Source organism: Octodon degus, unplaced genomic scaffold (genome assembly GCF_000260255.1).
Source record: "Octodon degus isolate 3935 unplaced genomic scaffold, OctDeg1.0 scaffold00200, whole genome shotgun sequence".
NCBI classification, from domain to species: domain Eukaryota; kingdom Metazoa; phylum Chordata; class Mammalia; order Rodentia; family Octodontidae; genus Octodon; species Octodon degus.
Window position 1 is genome coordinate 4,491,955 of NW_004524776.1, and position 15,917 is coordinate 4,507,871.

At 38.9% G+C, this 15,917-nt stretch overlaps 1 protein-coding gene across 1 annotated transcript in view; it reads left to right on the plus strand.

Annotated features, from left to right (window-relative positions):
• Positions 1-15,917, plus strand: part of LOC101587662 (NSFL1 cofactor p47) — a 34,751-nt gene that overhangs the window by 16,368 nt on the left and 2,466 nt on the right. The window contains exons 7-10 of the mRNA XM_023704699.1: positions 9,940-10,049; positions 10,536-10,673; positions 14,101-14,265; positions 15,828-15,915. Coding sequence (XP_023560467.1) covers positions 9,940-10,049; positions 10,536-10,673; positions 14,101-14,265; positions 15,828-15,915 — 501 coding nt within the window. The remainder of the gene's footprint in view (positions 1-9,939; positions 10,050-10,535; positions 10,674-14,100; positions 14,266-15,827; positions 15,916-15,917) is intronic.

A 15,917-nucleotide genomic window follows, 5' to 3' on the forward strand; every position in this document is an offset into this window, starting at 1 on the left:
ATTGCTGTTCTTTCTGCAGTAAGATAGACTCTCAGGGTTGTTTTAATTTACATTATTTCTTGAATGGCTAGGGATATTAAGCATTTTTTAACATATCTATTGACCTTTTGTAATTCTTCTGTGAAGTGTCTGTTAATTTCTTTTGCCCCTTTCTTGACTCAATCTTTAATAATCGGTGGTTTATTTTTTTTTTTAGTTCTTTCCATATTTTAGTTATTAATACTCTACCTGAGTAATAGCTGGCAAATGTATTTCCCGTTCTGTAGATTGTCTCTTAACTGTACTGATTCTTTTGCTGTCAAGCAGAGAGAAGATAGCAGGTTTTTAATTGGATATAATCTCATTTGTTAATTCTTCCGCTATTTTTTCATGATTGACATTCTATTTAAAATATCCTTTTCTACACCTGTATCTTCAAGTATTTTACACATTTTATCTTCAAGAGGTTTAATGTTTTGGTTTTAATCTTTCATCCATTTTTATTTTAATTTAGTGTATGATGAGAGATAAGGGTCCAGTTGCATTATTCTGCAAATAGATACACCATTTTTCCTAAAACCCATGTTTTTTTGTTTTGTTTTGTTTTTGTTTTTAGATTTTAGGAAAGGATCTACAGGGTGTTCAGGGTCTCACTACTAGATTGCACTCGTGATCCTCCTGTTTACAGCCTCCCAAGAGCTGGGATTATAGGCACACCACACCAAGCTCAGTCTCAATTGCCTTCTCAGTATGCTCCAGGGGTGGGGCCGGCACTGATTAAAGCCCCCCCCCACACACACACCTGCTTGCAGGCATTTTAATCCACCAAATCCAACTGTTGAATAGGCTGTCTTTTCTTTTTTTCTTTTTTTTTTGTTGCGGTACCAGGGATTGAACTCAGGACCTTGCACTTACCAGGCAAACACTTACTCTACGGAGCCATCTCCCTGGCCCTCTAGGCTATCTTTTCTCCAGCATTTGTTTTTGGCTACTTTTTCAAAGATCAGATAGTTGATATAGGTGGTGAGCTTTCTGTATCCTTGGTTCTGTTCCATTAATCCACATGTTTTTATTCCAGTACCATGCCATTTTCATCACTGTTGCTTTGTAGCATAGCTTAAAGGCAGGTGTTACTATACTACCTGCTTTGCTCTTACTGCCACAGTTTCTGTTATAGCTTGTGTCTAGGTATCTCTTCAAAGCCTCATGCAGTCATAGGTGGGGCTTTTTCTGAAGTAGCAGGATTTGTAGTTGGTGATGCTGGAATTGATTCATGGTGAAAGCTAGGATCAAGGGCACTTAAGATTAAAGGTATGAGTGCTAACCACCCCAAGTAGCCTGGATAAGATATAAGGAAAAGAGCTACATTAATCGCTTTGCTTGCTTTTTACTGTCTTCTACCCACCATGAAATGTTTTCTTTTCTGTGATGCCCCTCTGCAAAGCCACCCTGCCTTGGACCCAGAAATTATGGACGAAAGCCTCTATAGACTGACCTAAATAAACCTTTCTCCCTTGAACTTTGGGTGTCAGATATTTTGTCTCAGCAACAATAAAGTAACTAAGATAGTTACTTTTGCTATTCTGGATTGCTTCTGGTTATATATGAATTTTAGGATTTTTTTTCTGTAGTTCTGTAAAGTATGTTGTTGGTATTTTGATTGGAACTACATAAATCTGTATAACAGCTTTGTAGAGATTTTTCACTTCTTGATTAGATTGATGCCTAGATTTTTTTTCTTTTTTAGGTTACTGTGAATGGTATTTTTTTAGAATTTCCTTTTCCTCCCACTATGTTAGTGTACACAAATGTTAGTGATTTTTCTGTGTTGATTTTATATCCTGCTACTTTGCTAAAGTTGGTTATTTTTTTAAATAATTTTATTGAGAAATAGCAATGAGACAGTTTCAAAACGGATTATTACCACTTTTTCAATAATTAATACATTGCATATTGTTGTCCTCTTGGTTATTCATTGTACAAAATGCAGACATGGTATCCTGTCCACAAACACTATTAGAACAAATCTCTCTGTTCATTGAATTAAGAAAATGCAGCTGTATATCTATTCTAACTATTTTGAGTATGCAGATACAAAATGGTCATTCATTTGTATCCCCATTTTTTGGTCAATTTTGTCAGAGAAGGGCATTCCATTGTTATTTAAATACTGTAGGTGCATGAATTCAGCAAAATATTCCAATATAGTCCAGTAGTCCATATTAGTGGATTTTCCGTAAGACTGGCAATGTCCGAAGTTGTTGACTTGAGCCTTTTACAGCTCAGCATATTGATACGGCTTTACTTTCTATACTTCATTTTTATACTTTTTTTTGGATGGTTAAGACCAAGATAAGGCAAGAACTATATAATAAGAAGTATAACTTTTGTATCTGATAAGGTCAATGAAGTCCCCTCAGTATTTACCCAGAAACCCTATACCACAGTTTGTAGATCTTTTGTCAGTGTCAGCCATGTGGATGAGTCACGGCCATTGCTTGACCAATTTGCTCTCTGTGAAAGCCTGAGAGAATGTTTTCTCTCCATGTGACTCTCTCATCGATCACTTTCCTCTGTGGCCCCATCATCTCCTTGATCAGAAAATTTGGGACATAACTGAGTTACAGGAAGTTACAGTATAGGTTCTCCTATGTCCTGAGTCCTCACTGACCTTGAAAGTCTTTGGCCAAAATGTTGGCTGTCCTTGCATCCCTTCCTTTTCTCTAAATTTTGGTCTGCCAACTTAGGTTGTTAACCCACCAGAAGAGAAGCATATTATTATTACCCTACAACATAGGCAGTTGGACTTATCCTCGCTATCTATCTGGATGTCAAGCATCTTAGGCTTAACTTAGAACAGGTATTTTTCTTCAAGTACTGATATGTTAAACTTTAAGTCCCTCCAGAATATGAAGAAAAAAAAAAATTTAAAAATACTTTTAAAAAATAGGAATACAGTTACATATTTTTACACAGAAATTTAGAAATCTAATCATATACAGCCTTTTAGCAGGACAGTCCTATGACTTTTTTTTCTTGTCTGTTTTCATTTATTACCCTTTGTTTTTTAAACAAACATTTACTGAGAGACTGTATGGCAGTAATTGGTATGTCATGACAAGCCGTATGTATTTACAAGACCAGAATAGCAGATATTCCAAGGATACCCTACCATTACACCTTACTATCTTCAGTGCAGTTGCTTAGTTCACTGGTATCAGCATACATACTTAGTCAGCATGAGTATACTACCAAGTAACTGTTAGTTTCAAACACATGCTGAAGATCATTGCCTTTCCCATATTGTGCATATAAATGTATGGCTTTCCCCCTGTCATATTTCCTAGCTTTTCTCCTTGCTCTCTTCATTGTCTAATGCTCAAGTTCTCGCTTTCCTTTTAATTGTGTTACACCTTTCTGTTTTTATTTCTTCCTTTGAGTTCTTATACTGTGGAGACTATATGATATTTACACATGTGGGTCTGGTTTATTTCACTTGAGAGTATTTTCAAGTGGCATCCACTTAAATATAAATGCTTCAAGTTTATCATTCTTTGTAGCTGCATAATACTCTATTGTATAAAAAATACCACATCTTTTTCATCCATTCCTCAGGTGACAGGCATCTTGGTTGTTTCCAAGATTTGGCTATCACAAATTATGCTGCTGTAGACATGGGTACACATACATCACTATGATATGACATTTTCAGTTCTTCTGGGAAAATTCCCAATAGGGGGATGGGTGCTTTGAATGGGATTTACAGTCCTAGTTTTTTAAGGAGTCTCCACACTGATTTCCATAACAGTTGCACCAGTCTACATTCCCACCAGCAGTGGAGAAGGGTTCCTTTTTCCCCACAGCCTCTCCAACATTTGTTGTTGGGTGATTTCTTTATGATAGCCATTCTTTCTGGGGTGAGATGGTATCTCAGTGTTGTTTTAATTTGCATTTCATGGATGGCTAGTGATGTGGAGCATTTTTTCATATATTTATGCACTTCTTTAATTTCATCCTCTGTGAACTGTGTATTCCTTTCCAATCCCTGTTTCAGGATTGGGTCTTTAAATTTTGGGGCCCTAATGTTTTTTAGTTCTTCATAAATTCTAGAGAGCAGACCTTTGTCTGAGTGCTTAGTAGTCAAGATTTTTTCCAAATTTGTGAGTTGTCTTTTCACTTTTTTGTTAGTTTATTTTGCCATGGAACAACTACTCAATAAGAGGAGGTCCCAGTTGTTAATTCTTTCAAGTATTACCCATGTGATTTGATTTTTGTTCATGAACTCTTTGCCTACCCTCATGTCTTCAAGAGTTCCTCCTACTTTCTTTTCCAGGAGATTTAGTGTTTCTGTTTTAATGTTTAGTTCTTAATCCATTTTGACTTTAGTTTAGTTCATGTTGATAGACCTGGGTCAGATTTTAGTTTTTGGCATGTAGAGAGCCAGTTGTCCAGCACCATTTATCAAATAGACTGTCTTTCTTCTAGTAAGCATGTTTGGCCCTTTTGTCAAAGATAAAGTGGCTGAGTATGTTCATAGAGGCTTCTGCATCTTCTAATCTATTCCATTTATCTTCAGGTCTATTTTATTGCCATTACCATGCTGATTTTATCACAGTAGCTTTGTTGTATAATTTCAAGTCAGGAATTGTGATGCCTTCTGCCTTTTCTTGTTGCCCAGGATTGCCTTTGCTATTTTGGGTCTTTTCTAGTTCCAAGTAAATTTTAGAAACTTTCTCTATGTCTGTGAGGTATGTTGGTTGTAGTTTGATAGGGATTGCATTAAATCTGTACAGCAATTTTGGGAGTATGGCCATCTTTACAGTGTTCGTTCTTCCTATCCAGTAACAGGGGTTTTCCTTCCATTTTCTGAAATCCTCTACAATCTCTTTTCAGAGTACTGTAGTTTTCCTTGAAAAGATCTTAGACTTCTTTAGTTAGTTTAATTCCAAGGTATTTCATTTTCCGTAGTGCTATTGTAAAAGGTATTGTCTAATTTCCCTTCAGTGTGTGTGTTGTCTGTTATATCTTCTTGATTCAGTTTTGTTAATTTGTACCTTTCTAGGAATCTGTCCATTTCTTCTGTGTCTTGTATTGTGTGAGAATAAAGATTGTCAAAGCAGCTATTGAGAATCTTCTGAATTTCCACTGGGTCTGTGGTAATTACACGCTTTTCATTCCTTATTACTTTTGTTTGAATTTTTTTCTTTCCTCTTGATGAGGTTATCTAGGGGCTTGTCAGTTTTCTTCAACCTTTAAAAAAAACCAGCTTTTGGGGGTTGGGGAGATAGCTCAGTAGAATAAGCACTTGCCTGGCAAGCTCAGCATCCTAAGTTCAATACCCGGTCCCACCAAAAAATTACAAAATTAAAAAAGTAAAAACCGATTGATAAGACCAGCTTTTTGATTCATTAGTTGTTTGAACTGACTTCTTCACCTCAATTCAATTAATTTGTGCTGTAATCTTTTTGATTTCTTCCCGTCTTTGGGTTTGTGTGTGGTTTGCTCTTCCTTTTCTAGATGTTGGAGGTTCAACATTACGGGTTTTTTTTGATCCCGTTCTGTGTTCCTAATGTTTGAGTTCACAGCTATAAATTTCCCTGTAAGAACTACTTTCATCGCATGCCATAAATTCCCATAACTTGTGCTTGAATTTTCATTGAATTGGGGATATTGTTCAATTTCTTGTTTAATTTCATCTGTGACACATTGGTTGCTGAGTAGAGTGTTAGTTAAGTTCCATGTACTTACGGGGTTTTTCTGGTTTCTTTTGTCATTTATTTCTAGTTTCATTGTACTGTGATCAGGTAATATGCATGGGATAATTTCTGTTTTCTTGCATGTACTTAAGCATGACCTGCGAACTAGTATGTGATCTATTTTAGAAAAATGATCCATGTGCAGCTGAAAAAAATTTGTATTCAGCTGTGGTTGGGTGGAACATTCTGTATATGTCCACTAAGTCCATTTGTTCCAAGCTCTGGTTCAGTTCTACTACTTCTTAGCTAATTTTTTGTCTGCTTGACCTATCTTTTTGGGATAAGGGAATGTTAAGGTCTCCTGTAAAGATTGTTGTATTGGATATTAGATTTTCATGTCCATTAACGTTTGTCTTATATAGTAGGGTGCTCCCGTGTTTGGTGCGTACATATTTATGAACATTACATCTTCCTCTTCAATTTTTCCCCTAACCAATATATAGTGGCCTTCTTTATTTCATTTGATCATTCTTGGTTTGAAGTTGAGACTATCTGAGAACTGGTTTGCTACCCCTGCTTTTTTCTGAGGTAGTGGGGCATATAGTATTGTTTTCCATCCTTTGACTTTCAGCCTGTGAATTTCTTTATGAGTTAAGTGTGCTTCTTGTATACAGCATATTGTTGCATTTTGTTTCCTAATGCACTGTGCCAGTGTACTTCTTTTTATTGGTGAATTGAGTCCATTTACATTGATGGTTATAATTGAGATGTATTGACTTACAATGGACATGTTATTTACCTGGTGTTCTTTACTCCTTTTTCTCCTGTGTTTAATTGTTTGCCATATTTGGTGGATTCCTTCTGTTCTAATTTGTGGAGTTCAGATCATTTTTGTTCCTCTCTAGAACATGTTTTAGTAGTCTGTGTAGTGTTGTCTTTGACATGAAATTCTTTAGTTGTTCTTTATTATGAAAGTATTTCATTTCTCCATCAAACTTGAGAGTTTTTCAGGGTATAGTAGTCTGGGCTGGAATTTGTTTTCATAGAGAACTTGAAGTACTCTGCTCCATAGTCTTCTTGCCTTCATGTTTTGTGAAGGGAAGTCTGCCATTATTCTGATGGGTTTTCCTTTAAATGTGATCTGTTTATTTTCTCTAGCGGCTTTCAGTATATTGTTCTTGTGCTGGATTTCTGGGATCTTGACTATTATGTCCTGGTGTGTTTTTAATTGTGTTGAAGTTATTTGGAGTTCTGCGTACTTCTCTTGTCTGAATGTCAGATTGTTTCCTCATATTTGGGATGTATTCTGCTATTATTTCTGCCCATATTATTTTTATATCATTTGTATTGACTCCTTTCTCATTGATGCCTATTAGTCTCACATTGTTCATCTTTGCATCGTCTTGCAGATGATGAATTATTTTTTCCTGCATCCTAGTTGTTTTTAAGAGATCTTTTCTTACCTTTTCACTCGCTACTGTGGTGTCTTCAAGATCTGAAATTCTATCTTCACTTTCACTGACACGGTTTTGCAAGCTTGTGATTGAGATTTTAAGTTCCTCTGTATTTCTTTGGCTCTGCTTCATGCGATCTATTTCTTTCCTGTATTGTTCATTCAAGGAATCCATTGTTTTTCTAATCTCCACTTTTTTTTAACCAGTGTCTTCTTGAGAAGCAGTTATTAATTCTTTAAGTGCAGAGATTATTTCTTTTTTTTTTTTTTTTTTTAGCAGAACCAGGAATTGAACTTAGGCCCTTGCGCTTGCCAGAGAAGCGCTTATTGCACTGAGCCATCTCCCTTGCCCACAGAGATTATTCATGATCTGATTTCCTCTATATATTTCTAAATTTGATTCATTATTTCAGACGCTATTAATACAGAGATTTCTTTTTTTATTTCAGAGGTTATTTCTGATCTGAGTTCCTCTATACCTTTCTGCAGTTCTTTCTTTACTTCAGATGCTATTGATGCAGACATTTCAGCTATGTGATTCCCAATTTGTTCTGTGTTAGTGTCCTCTGCACTTGTTCTGGGTGGGCTTGGGGCCTGAGATTGCATTTTACTCCTTTTCTTTGTCATTTTGTATAGCACTGTCCTCTGACCTTTGATGTAGATCTTTGATGCAGTTATAACCTTAGTACCTACTGAAATTCAGGTGCAGATCTACTAAGTTTGAGTTCTTCCAGCTGTTCCTCTCTTGGGTGTGGCTGCTATGCTCAGCTCCTTCCTGCTGCAGCCCTTTACAGTGAACCTGTTGTGTCCCTCTGGCAAGATGTTCTGCTCCTGGATTAGTTGGGTGGTTCTAGCTCCTAGTCTCTCTACAGGGACTTCAGCTGCAGAGTTTCACCCCAAGCCTGTATCCCAGACCTGGGCTAGGTGTGGAGGGGTCCAGGGGCTTCAGGGGAGCATGGATACTCTCCCACACACACGCAGGGCCTTGGATTGGTCTGGCTCCAGAGGGATGAAGGCATCCCGAGAGCACTGCAGAAGGTCTCACTCAAGGGATGGGCCTGGGCTTGGTCCATGGAGGTCCAGTGGGTGCAGGGGAGCTTGGGAGCGCTCCCACACACTGGCCGGGCCTGTGCTTGGGCTGGCTCTTGAGGGGTGGAGGGGTCCTGAGCATGCAGTCGAAGGTCTCACTCCCAGGGTGGGCCTGGGCTTGGTCCGTGAAGCTAAAGTTGGTTATTTTAAGAGTTTTGGTAGAGTTTTTGAGTCTTCTATGTAGAATATTATGTCATTTCCAAATAATCATAATTTGAGTTCTTCCTTTCCTTATATGTATACCTTTTATTTTTTTCTCTTGCCTAATTGATCTGGCTAACATTTTCTAAGTAGAAGAGGTAATAGTGGCCATGTTTATCTTGTCTCTACTTTTAGGGAGAGTTCTTTCAGTTTTTCCACATTTAGTATGATGCAGTCAAATTTATTTAATGAAAATTGACAAAAGTTTTTCTCACTTTTAGCTGTTAATTTTATTTTTTCAATATTTCATTTTTACAAGATTATATTTTATGATGATTATTCTTATTTGTGCATGTTTGTAGTACATAGTGTTTTTATTCCTTTATGGAGTTTTTAGCCTTCTTGTCCTTTTCTTATTTTTTCAGTACTCAGTTAGTGGCACTAACTGCATTTCTGATGGCTATTAACTGTATGTGGTTAGTGACAGCCCATGTTTTATTTTTTATTTTGAGACAGAATTGCTAAGTATTGCCTGGAGTTGCCCAGGCTGGGATCCAAATTGCAGTCCTCCTTTCCTCAGCCTTGCAGAGTGTTGGAATCACCAGCATGTGGGCCACCATGCCTGCATCTGTACTTTCTCAGTGAGTGTATATAGGGAATTGTTATAGACAGATATTACAGATACTCTTTTTGTTTATTTTTGAGACACTCTCATCTGGAATAGGTTGGTCTCAAACACCTGAGCGCAAGTGATCCTTCCATCATGGCCTCCCAACTAGCCAGGACTATAGACACATATTATCACATATAGATATCATGTTTAACTTCTGACATTGCCAGTCCTGCAGATAACCCACTACTATTATGGACTACTGGACTGTATTGAACTATTTCGCTGAATTCATGCACCTACAATATTTAAATGACAATGAAATATCCATCTCTGAGAAAACTAAACAAAAAAGAGGATATAAATGAAGGACCATTTTGTATCTGTATATACAAAATAGGATGGATATACAGCTACTTTCTCTTAATCAATGAGAATAAAAGATTTATACTAATAGTGTTTTGACAGGATGCTATATCTGCATCTTATACTATGAATAACCACTATGAAGACAATATGCAATGTATTAAATATTGTAACTGTCCTACTAACCTATTTTGAAACTGTCTCATTGCTATTTGTTTCTCAATAAAATTTAAAAATAAATAAAGCTCATCTATATGAAAAAAAAAGATACCATGTTTAATGATTACAAAATGGTCATGAATATCTGAGCCAGACACACTTGCATCCTTACAGATAAGGGAGTTATCACCTCATTTAAGTCATATGCTACCTAGCTAATGAGTGGCAAATCAAGATACAAACCCAGCTCTCCTTAACTTGCCATATCACCTTCCTTTTTTTGGTTAATGCATTTTTGTTGGTTTTTAATTGAGTTCCCTTTGCATGCTGTGTGTCTGCCAATCTGTGGTTTAATAATAGCAATGTGATAAAATAGTACAAACTCACTGTCTTGCAAATTCAGGTTTCTAAGTTTATGGCTGTATTCTTGCCTCCTGTCATCATAGGTTCATGTTGTTCTGAAGCTTTGGAAAAGTGGATTCAGCCTGGACAATGGCGAGCTCAGAAGCTACCAAGACCCATCCAATGCCCAATTTCTAGAGTCTATCCGCAGAGGGTAAGCAGAAAACCCTCTTTGAGTTCCAAATTAGTAAATAAGATGCCAACTTAGAAAGTACAGGGGCTGGGGAGATGGCTCAGTGGAATAAGTGCTTCCTTGGCAAAAGCACAAGGGCCTGAGTTCAATCCCCAGTCGTTGTCCCCCACCCCACCAAAAAAAAAAGTACAGACAGAGCATTTTATTATTTAAGAAATAAAATTTGGAACAGATTTAGCACAGATAAGATATAGATTCACCATTCTGCTCAAAATAATTTATTCACTTTTTCCCCTTTTGGGGAATAGTTTGGTCTCAACCTGCATTCCCACAAGTAGGTGGCTACTCTGAGCAGGTAAGAGTGAAAGTAGAGGCAGCCAAGTAGCCAGTAGAGTAGCCAGCCCCTCCTAGTTTTTACCATTGGAACTGAGAGCTTTCTAGTCTCACCCCCATTACTGGCAAATGGCCTGCTTGCTGTGAACCTCAACACTTCCTTTCCCCTCACAGGGAGGTGCCGGCAGAGCTGAGGAGGTTAGCTCACGGTGGGCAAGTGAACTTGGATATGGAAGACCATCGGGATGAGGACTTTGTTAAGCCCAAAGGATCTTTCAAAGCCTTCACTGGTGAAGGCCAGAAACTTGGCAGGTAAGAAGCAGCACCAGTATGCCCTAGACAGGCCCAGCAGAACTTGTGTTCTCACTGTGACACTAGAGATAACGTCTTTACAGAGAAGTTCAAATTTTATGGGAAGAAGAATATGAAAGATGTGAATTTTGGAGTTAAAAGATTCTCCTTCATTTTTTACTTGTGACCTTGGACTTGTTTCCTGAGCTGTAAATTGGGATTAAAAGAGTCCTTACCTCCTAGAATTGTCATTGCAGAAAATAAAAGAACTGATGTACTACTGCCTTTGGTGAACAGTAACATAATTGGTGCTTTGGCTCAGTGATCAAGGTGTTGGGGAAAATGTGAGTTCCTTGATAACTTAAGGTCTAATCTGGGACTTAGGGATACGAGCCAGGCCACCTACTAGCATTGCTTGGGATCTTAGGGAGTCACACTGTTCATTGCAGGCATGTGTTCACCATTGTAGCAGATTACACCTAGAGACAAACCATAACATGAGTTACATTTCCTATGAGTACATGTATTTCTGTATTTTATTTCTATGCTTATGTGATTGTTTCTTACAAATGAGCTGTGATTTACCAGTCTTTGCTAGAATACGTAAGCAAACTGCCAGTACTATGAACATTGCAGTGAATATCTCTGTAATTAAATCTTTGCATACCCTGTAATCTTAGCTTAGAGATAAAATTGCTGGTTCAAAAGATGGTCATATTTATAAGATGTTGTCAAATTTCCCTCTAAAAATGTGCTGCAGTATCTAGTTTTCATCTCTACCTTAGTTATAAGGGGAAGTTCAGAAATCACTCTCATGATCCTCATGCTTCAGCCTCCTGTTTGCTGGGATTACAGGTGTGCACTGCCATGCAAACAGCTCTTTGTTTTACACAAAAAACACTAAAGTCCTAGAAAGTGAGCTTGCTCTCAAGGCCATAGATTAATGATAGAGTAGGGACCAGATGGCATGTAGTGCTGCTGAAAAATTTCTGTACACTTATTGTCCTTACTTATAATGGCTAGTGTATAAAAGGATAACATCAAGATCTCCATTTTCAGTGAAGGAAATGGAGACATCAAGAACTTTAGTAACATGCTTGAGGTCCAAGTTCCTAACAGAAGATATTAGATTCCCCCAAGAACAGGGGAGGAGATTGAGGAAGTATTTTCAGTACAAATACAAGTTCCATAAAGTAAAGTCATAGACAAAGTCCTGGCTGGGAGGAAATACATAGAATAATACATACAGGGAAAAAGCTGTTTGTTGCATAAGTTAAGGTTTTAGAACTGATCTATAGGGGCCAGGGAGATGGCTCAGTGGAATAAGCGCTTCCCGGACAAGCGCAAGGGCCTGAGTTCAATCCCCGGTTCTGCAGAAAAAAAGAACTGATCTATAGCATATGGTTCTTTTTTCTCATCTGTAAAATGGAGATAATCCCTATCTGAAAGGTTGGTCCTGATGATTCAGGCAGGCTAATATAAAACCTCCTAGACAACACCTAAACAAAATAGATGTACATGTCACTTCTCTTTTCTCCCTTCCTCATCCTATCCAAAGAGGTACCTGTTGCTTGAAGATAACAGGTACTTCCTCATTTTAGGCCTAAATAGGTACATGTAGCAAATCTATTTTCTCCCTAAACATGTAATCTTCCCTTTCTGGTAGGCAGTAGCTTCAATGAGTACTGTTACATACTTGTAATTCTTATAAACAGTTGAGGGACTGGCTGCCTCTAGTCTTTATTTATTTATTTATTTATTTATTTATTTTCTGTATTTTTTTAGGGAATGGTCTACAGGGTGTTTCATAGTGATTCTCCTGTTTACAGCCTCCAAGTGCTGGGATTACAGGCATATACCACCATGCCCAGTCTCAGTCCCTCAAGGCAGGCCCCAGGGATAGAAGCCCCTGGCCCCCTTTAATCTGCTGAGCTATTTGACTGGCCTGCCAATAGTCTGAACTGAGGAGTTGACGTTATACTCATAAAATTAGTAAACAACAGCTATAACACATTTACATGCTTAATCTGTAACTTTCCACTGTTTCCAAATAAGGCTCTGACCACATAATTTATCTGTGTGTCAGCCCACATTTGAATCCTACATCCTATGAGGCTGATTTACAGAGCAGCTTCTCTCAGCATGCAGATGTGGCCAGCTTTCTCTTGAGTTCCATGTATTAAATCCTTAAGCTCATACTACTCACTTTCACAGAAAAGGATTTTCACTTTGTTTTTTGTGTATTCTACACAACATTTCTTAAACTGGGATCCTTGAAATATTCTTTCCGCAAGATGTTAACAAGTACAAAGGGCAGGGCCTGGTGGTTCACTAATTGCCTTCACTGCACAATCTCTTGAGGCCTTTAATAGTTTTTAGTGCCCCATGGTGCCACTAAAATATTAAGTGGCATTTCTTAAACCTCACTGGAGGTCTCAAGGAACTAGGATCCTATGAAACACTTCTGAGAGCAATTTCAGTTGAATTTGCTACACGTACCTATATAGGCCATAAAGATCAGGGCAAGAGTGAGGCAGAGAAGCTGGTGAAATGAGGGGCTTGAGGAAAAAGTCGGTAAATGCTTTAATGTTTCCTCTGTAAAGGTCTAGGCCTGGTTATCTGCTGAGTGAAAAGATAAGAATGAGGCAAGTGGCTGTTTAGACGAGAGAAGGCTCCAATTCACTACTGTTAATTTGGAGTTTATGTTCATTTTGTGTTCATCCACCACTATAAGTACTTTATGGAATTTTCCCCTTTAGTCCTCACAAAGCTGACTGAGTCATTGTTACTACCTACCGTTGTTAAAACTAAGGGAACCTGACTGATTTGTGCAAGGCTATACATTTTTGGCTTATATGACTCTTAAGATCAAACTCTTAACTACTCGAAGACTTCATGTCCTCTTCATTGCACAAGTCCCCCCCTTTTTTTAACCTTTAAGAAACCTTGCCATCACTCTTCCACGTAAACACCCACACCGACACACTCATACATAGTTGGCACGTGAATATAAGACATATCCATGAGTGCATGGGGATGTAGGTCTGGAGCGAGTACCACAGCCTGCCAGGTTATACCCCAGCTTCTCAGCTGTATACTTTGAATCTTGCCTTGGCACTTTATATAAGCCTTGCTGTTGAGTGCTGCAGTCTTGTCTCTCTAGCCTCAGGCTTCCTGTCTATAGTCCGTGCTCAGCTGAGCACTTGAAGACCAGTGAGCACTTGAAGACCCTGACGCAAGGCTCCAAGGAAGACAGGGAGCCTGGAGCCAGACTAGGATCTGAAGTGAGCTCTTCAGGACCTGGGAGTCCCACGAGGGCAGGATTTTAGTCTGTCCTGATCACTGCATCAGCAACACCAGACATGAGCTAGGCACACAGTAGATGCTCAGTAAAAATGTGAGAAGAAATTTCCTGCTACACAAGCCTAACAATGTTCTCTTTCTTCAGCACGGCCCCCCAGATATTGAGTACCAGCTCTCCAGCCCAGCAAGCAGAAAATGAAGCCAAAGCCAGCTCTTCTGTTTTAATCAATGAGTCAGAACCTACTACCAACATCCAAATACGACTTGCCGATGGCGGGAGGCTGGTACAGAAATTCAACCACAACCACAGGTACCTTGTGTCATCTGATCTAAATTTTCTAACAGTGTCCCAGACATCTGCACACCTGTAGTCTATCCTTCTAGAGGGAATAGTAGAGAGTTTGCAAGTCTGGTGCCTTTTGGTCCTGTTTCTGTTCTCTGTTACTATTGCTAAGGACTGCTCACATCTCTCCTGTGGTACCTTTCCTCATCCTTGGATTTTTTTTTAAACCAGTAGATGTTGTTCAAAAGCAGTCTGCTGCTAAACCTAGGTATAAAAGAGGTCAAATTAGAACTGCTGTGGTTGATGGCAAGGAGCTCGTCCACCTGGCCTTCTTTATCTCACTCCCTCAGGGGTCTCTAAAAACCAGTAGACTAAGGTTTTTTTGGATCTGGCCTTTGAGATCTGCTCTGCTCTCTGAGATTATCTAGGCTGAATCAAAACAAAACACTCCCTCTTATTTCAAAGATGGGAAATCCTAGGCACCACAAGAAGAGACTTAGTGAGAGAGGTCTGGAGGATTGTCACTAATAAAGATAGGCACTTTATTAATGACAACTCCTTTTTTGAGAGCAGTGTAGTTTCAGTTTTATCAGTAACAGGCTAACAAAGCTAAGATAACCTGTGGGGCCAGTGAATGATTTGACATTCATTGAATATTGACTGAGTTTAAAGGTGTGTATCAAGCAGCCAGTGTGAGCCAGGAATATCTGGATCCTTGCTCAAACTTCTCTGAAATGGAGTGATCCATCTTACTGGCCAGAGTTACTCACTTCAGTTTTATTTCTCTTGGTAACACAGCAGAACTGCTGCTCAGTCCAAGGAGCACAACCCATGCTAAGTATGGGTGAGAGGGCCTGGTCTGCTCTGTCTCAGGCTGAATGCATTTTGCCTAAGGACCACATTGTAGATGGCATAAGTCCCAGGGCTTGCAAACAGAAGGAAATTTCTGTTGAAGCACTCTAGGGACAAATACTTTCAGGTGACTATTCTCACGATTACTAGGTTTAAGGCATGAGCAACATCTAGGAAAAGGATTTCTGGAACTGAGGATTGGTGACAAATAGTTTGAGTGCTTCCATAGAAAAAGAGAAAATTAAAAATTCCATAGAAAATTTTACACTCCCCTGTGGAATTTGTGGTCTAGGTGAAAGTAGTAATCAGGTCATCCCAGAATTATGTGTTCACAGACTTGACCAATCCCGCAAAGGGAAGGTCAAGGAACAGACTAAAAGCAAGGTAAGGCTGTAGAGGAGGTCGAATTTAAGCTGGAGGTGTAGTTAGGATTATGGAAGGGAGACAGAAGAGTATATGAGAAGGGGAACTCTAATTTGGGAAGGGAGTATGGCCTAATGAGAAACTAAGGGGAAAAAAGAATGAAAGAAAGGAGGACAACATTAGGTAGGCCTTGGGACCATAGTAAAGAAAATGGAGATATCAGCAGGGAAAGAGCTGCTCTAATATGCTTCTAAATAATGACTTTGGCTGTTCATGGTTTAGCTGGGCAGGGAAGACACTCATGTTCATCTTTCAAAGGGTGGGGGTTGTGGACACCAAAGATGGAACTGCTCACCTACTCCCCACTCCTTCAGGATCAGCGACATCCGACTCTTCATCGTGGATGCCCGGCCAGCCATGGCTGCCACCAGCTTTGTCCTCATGACTACCTTTCCGAACAAAGA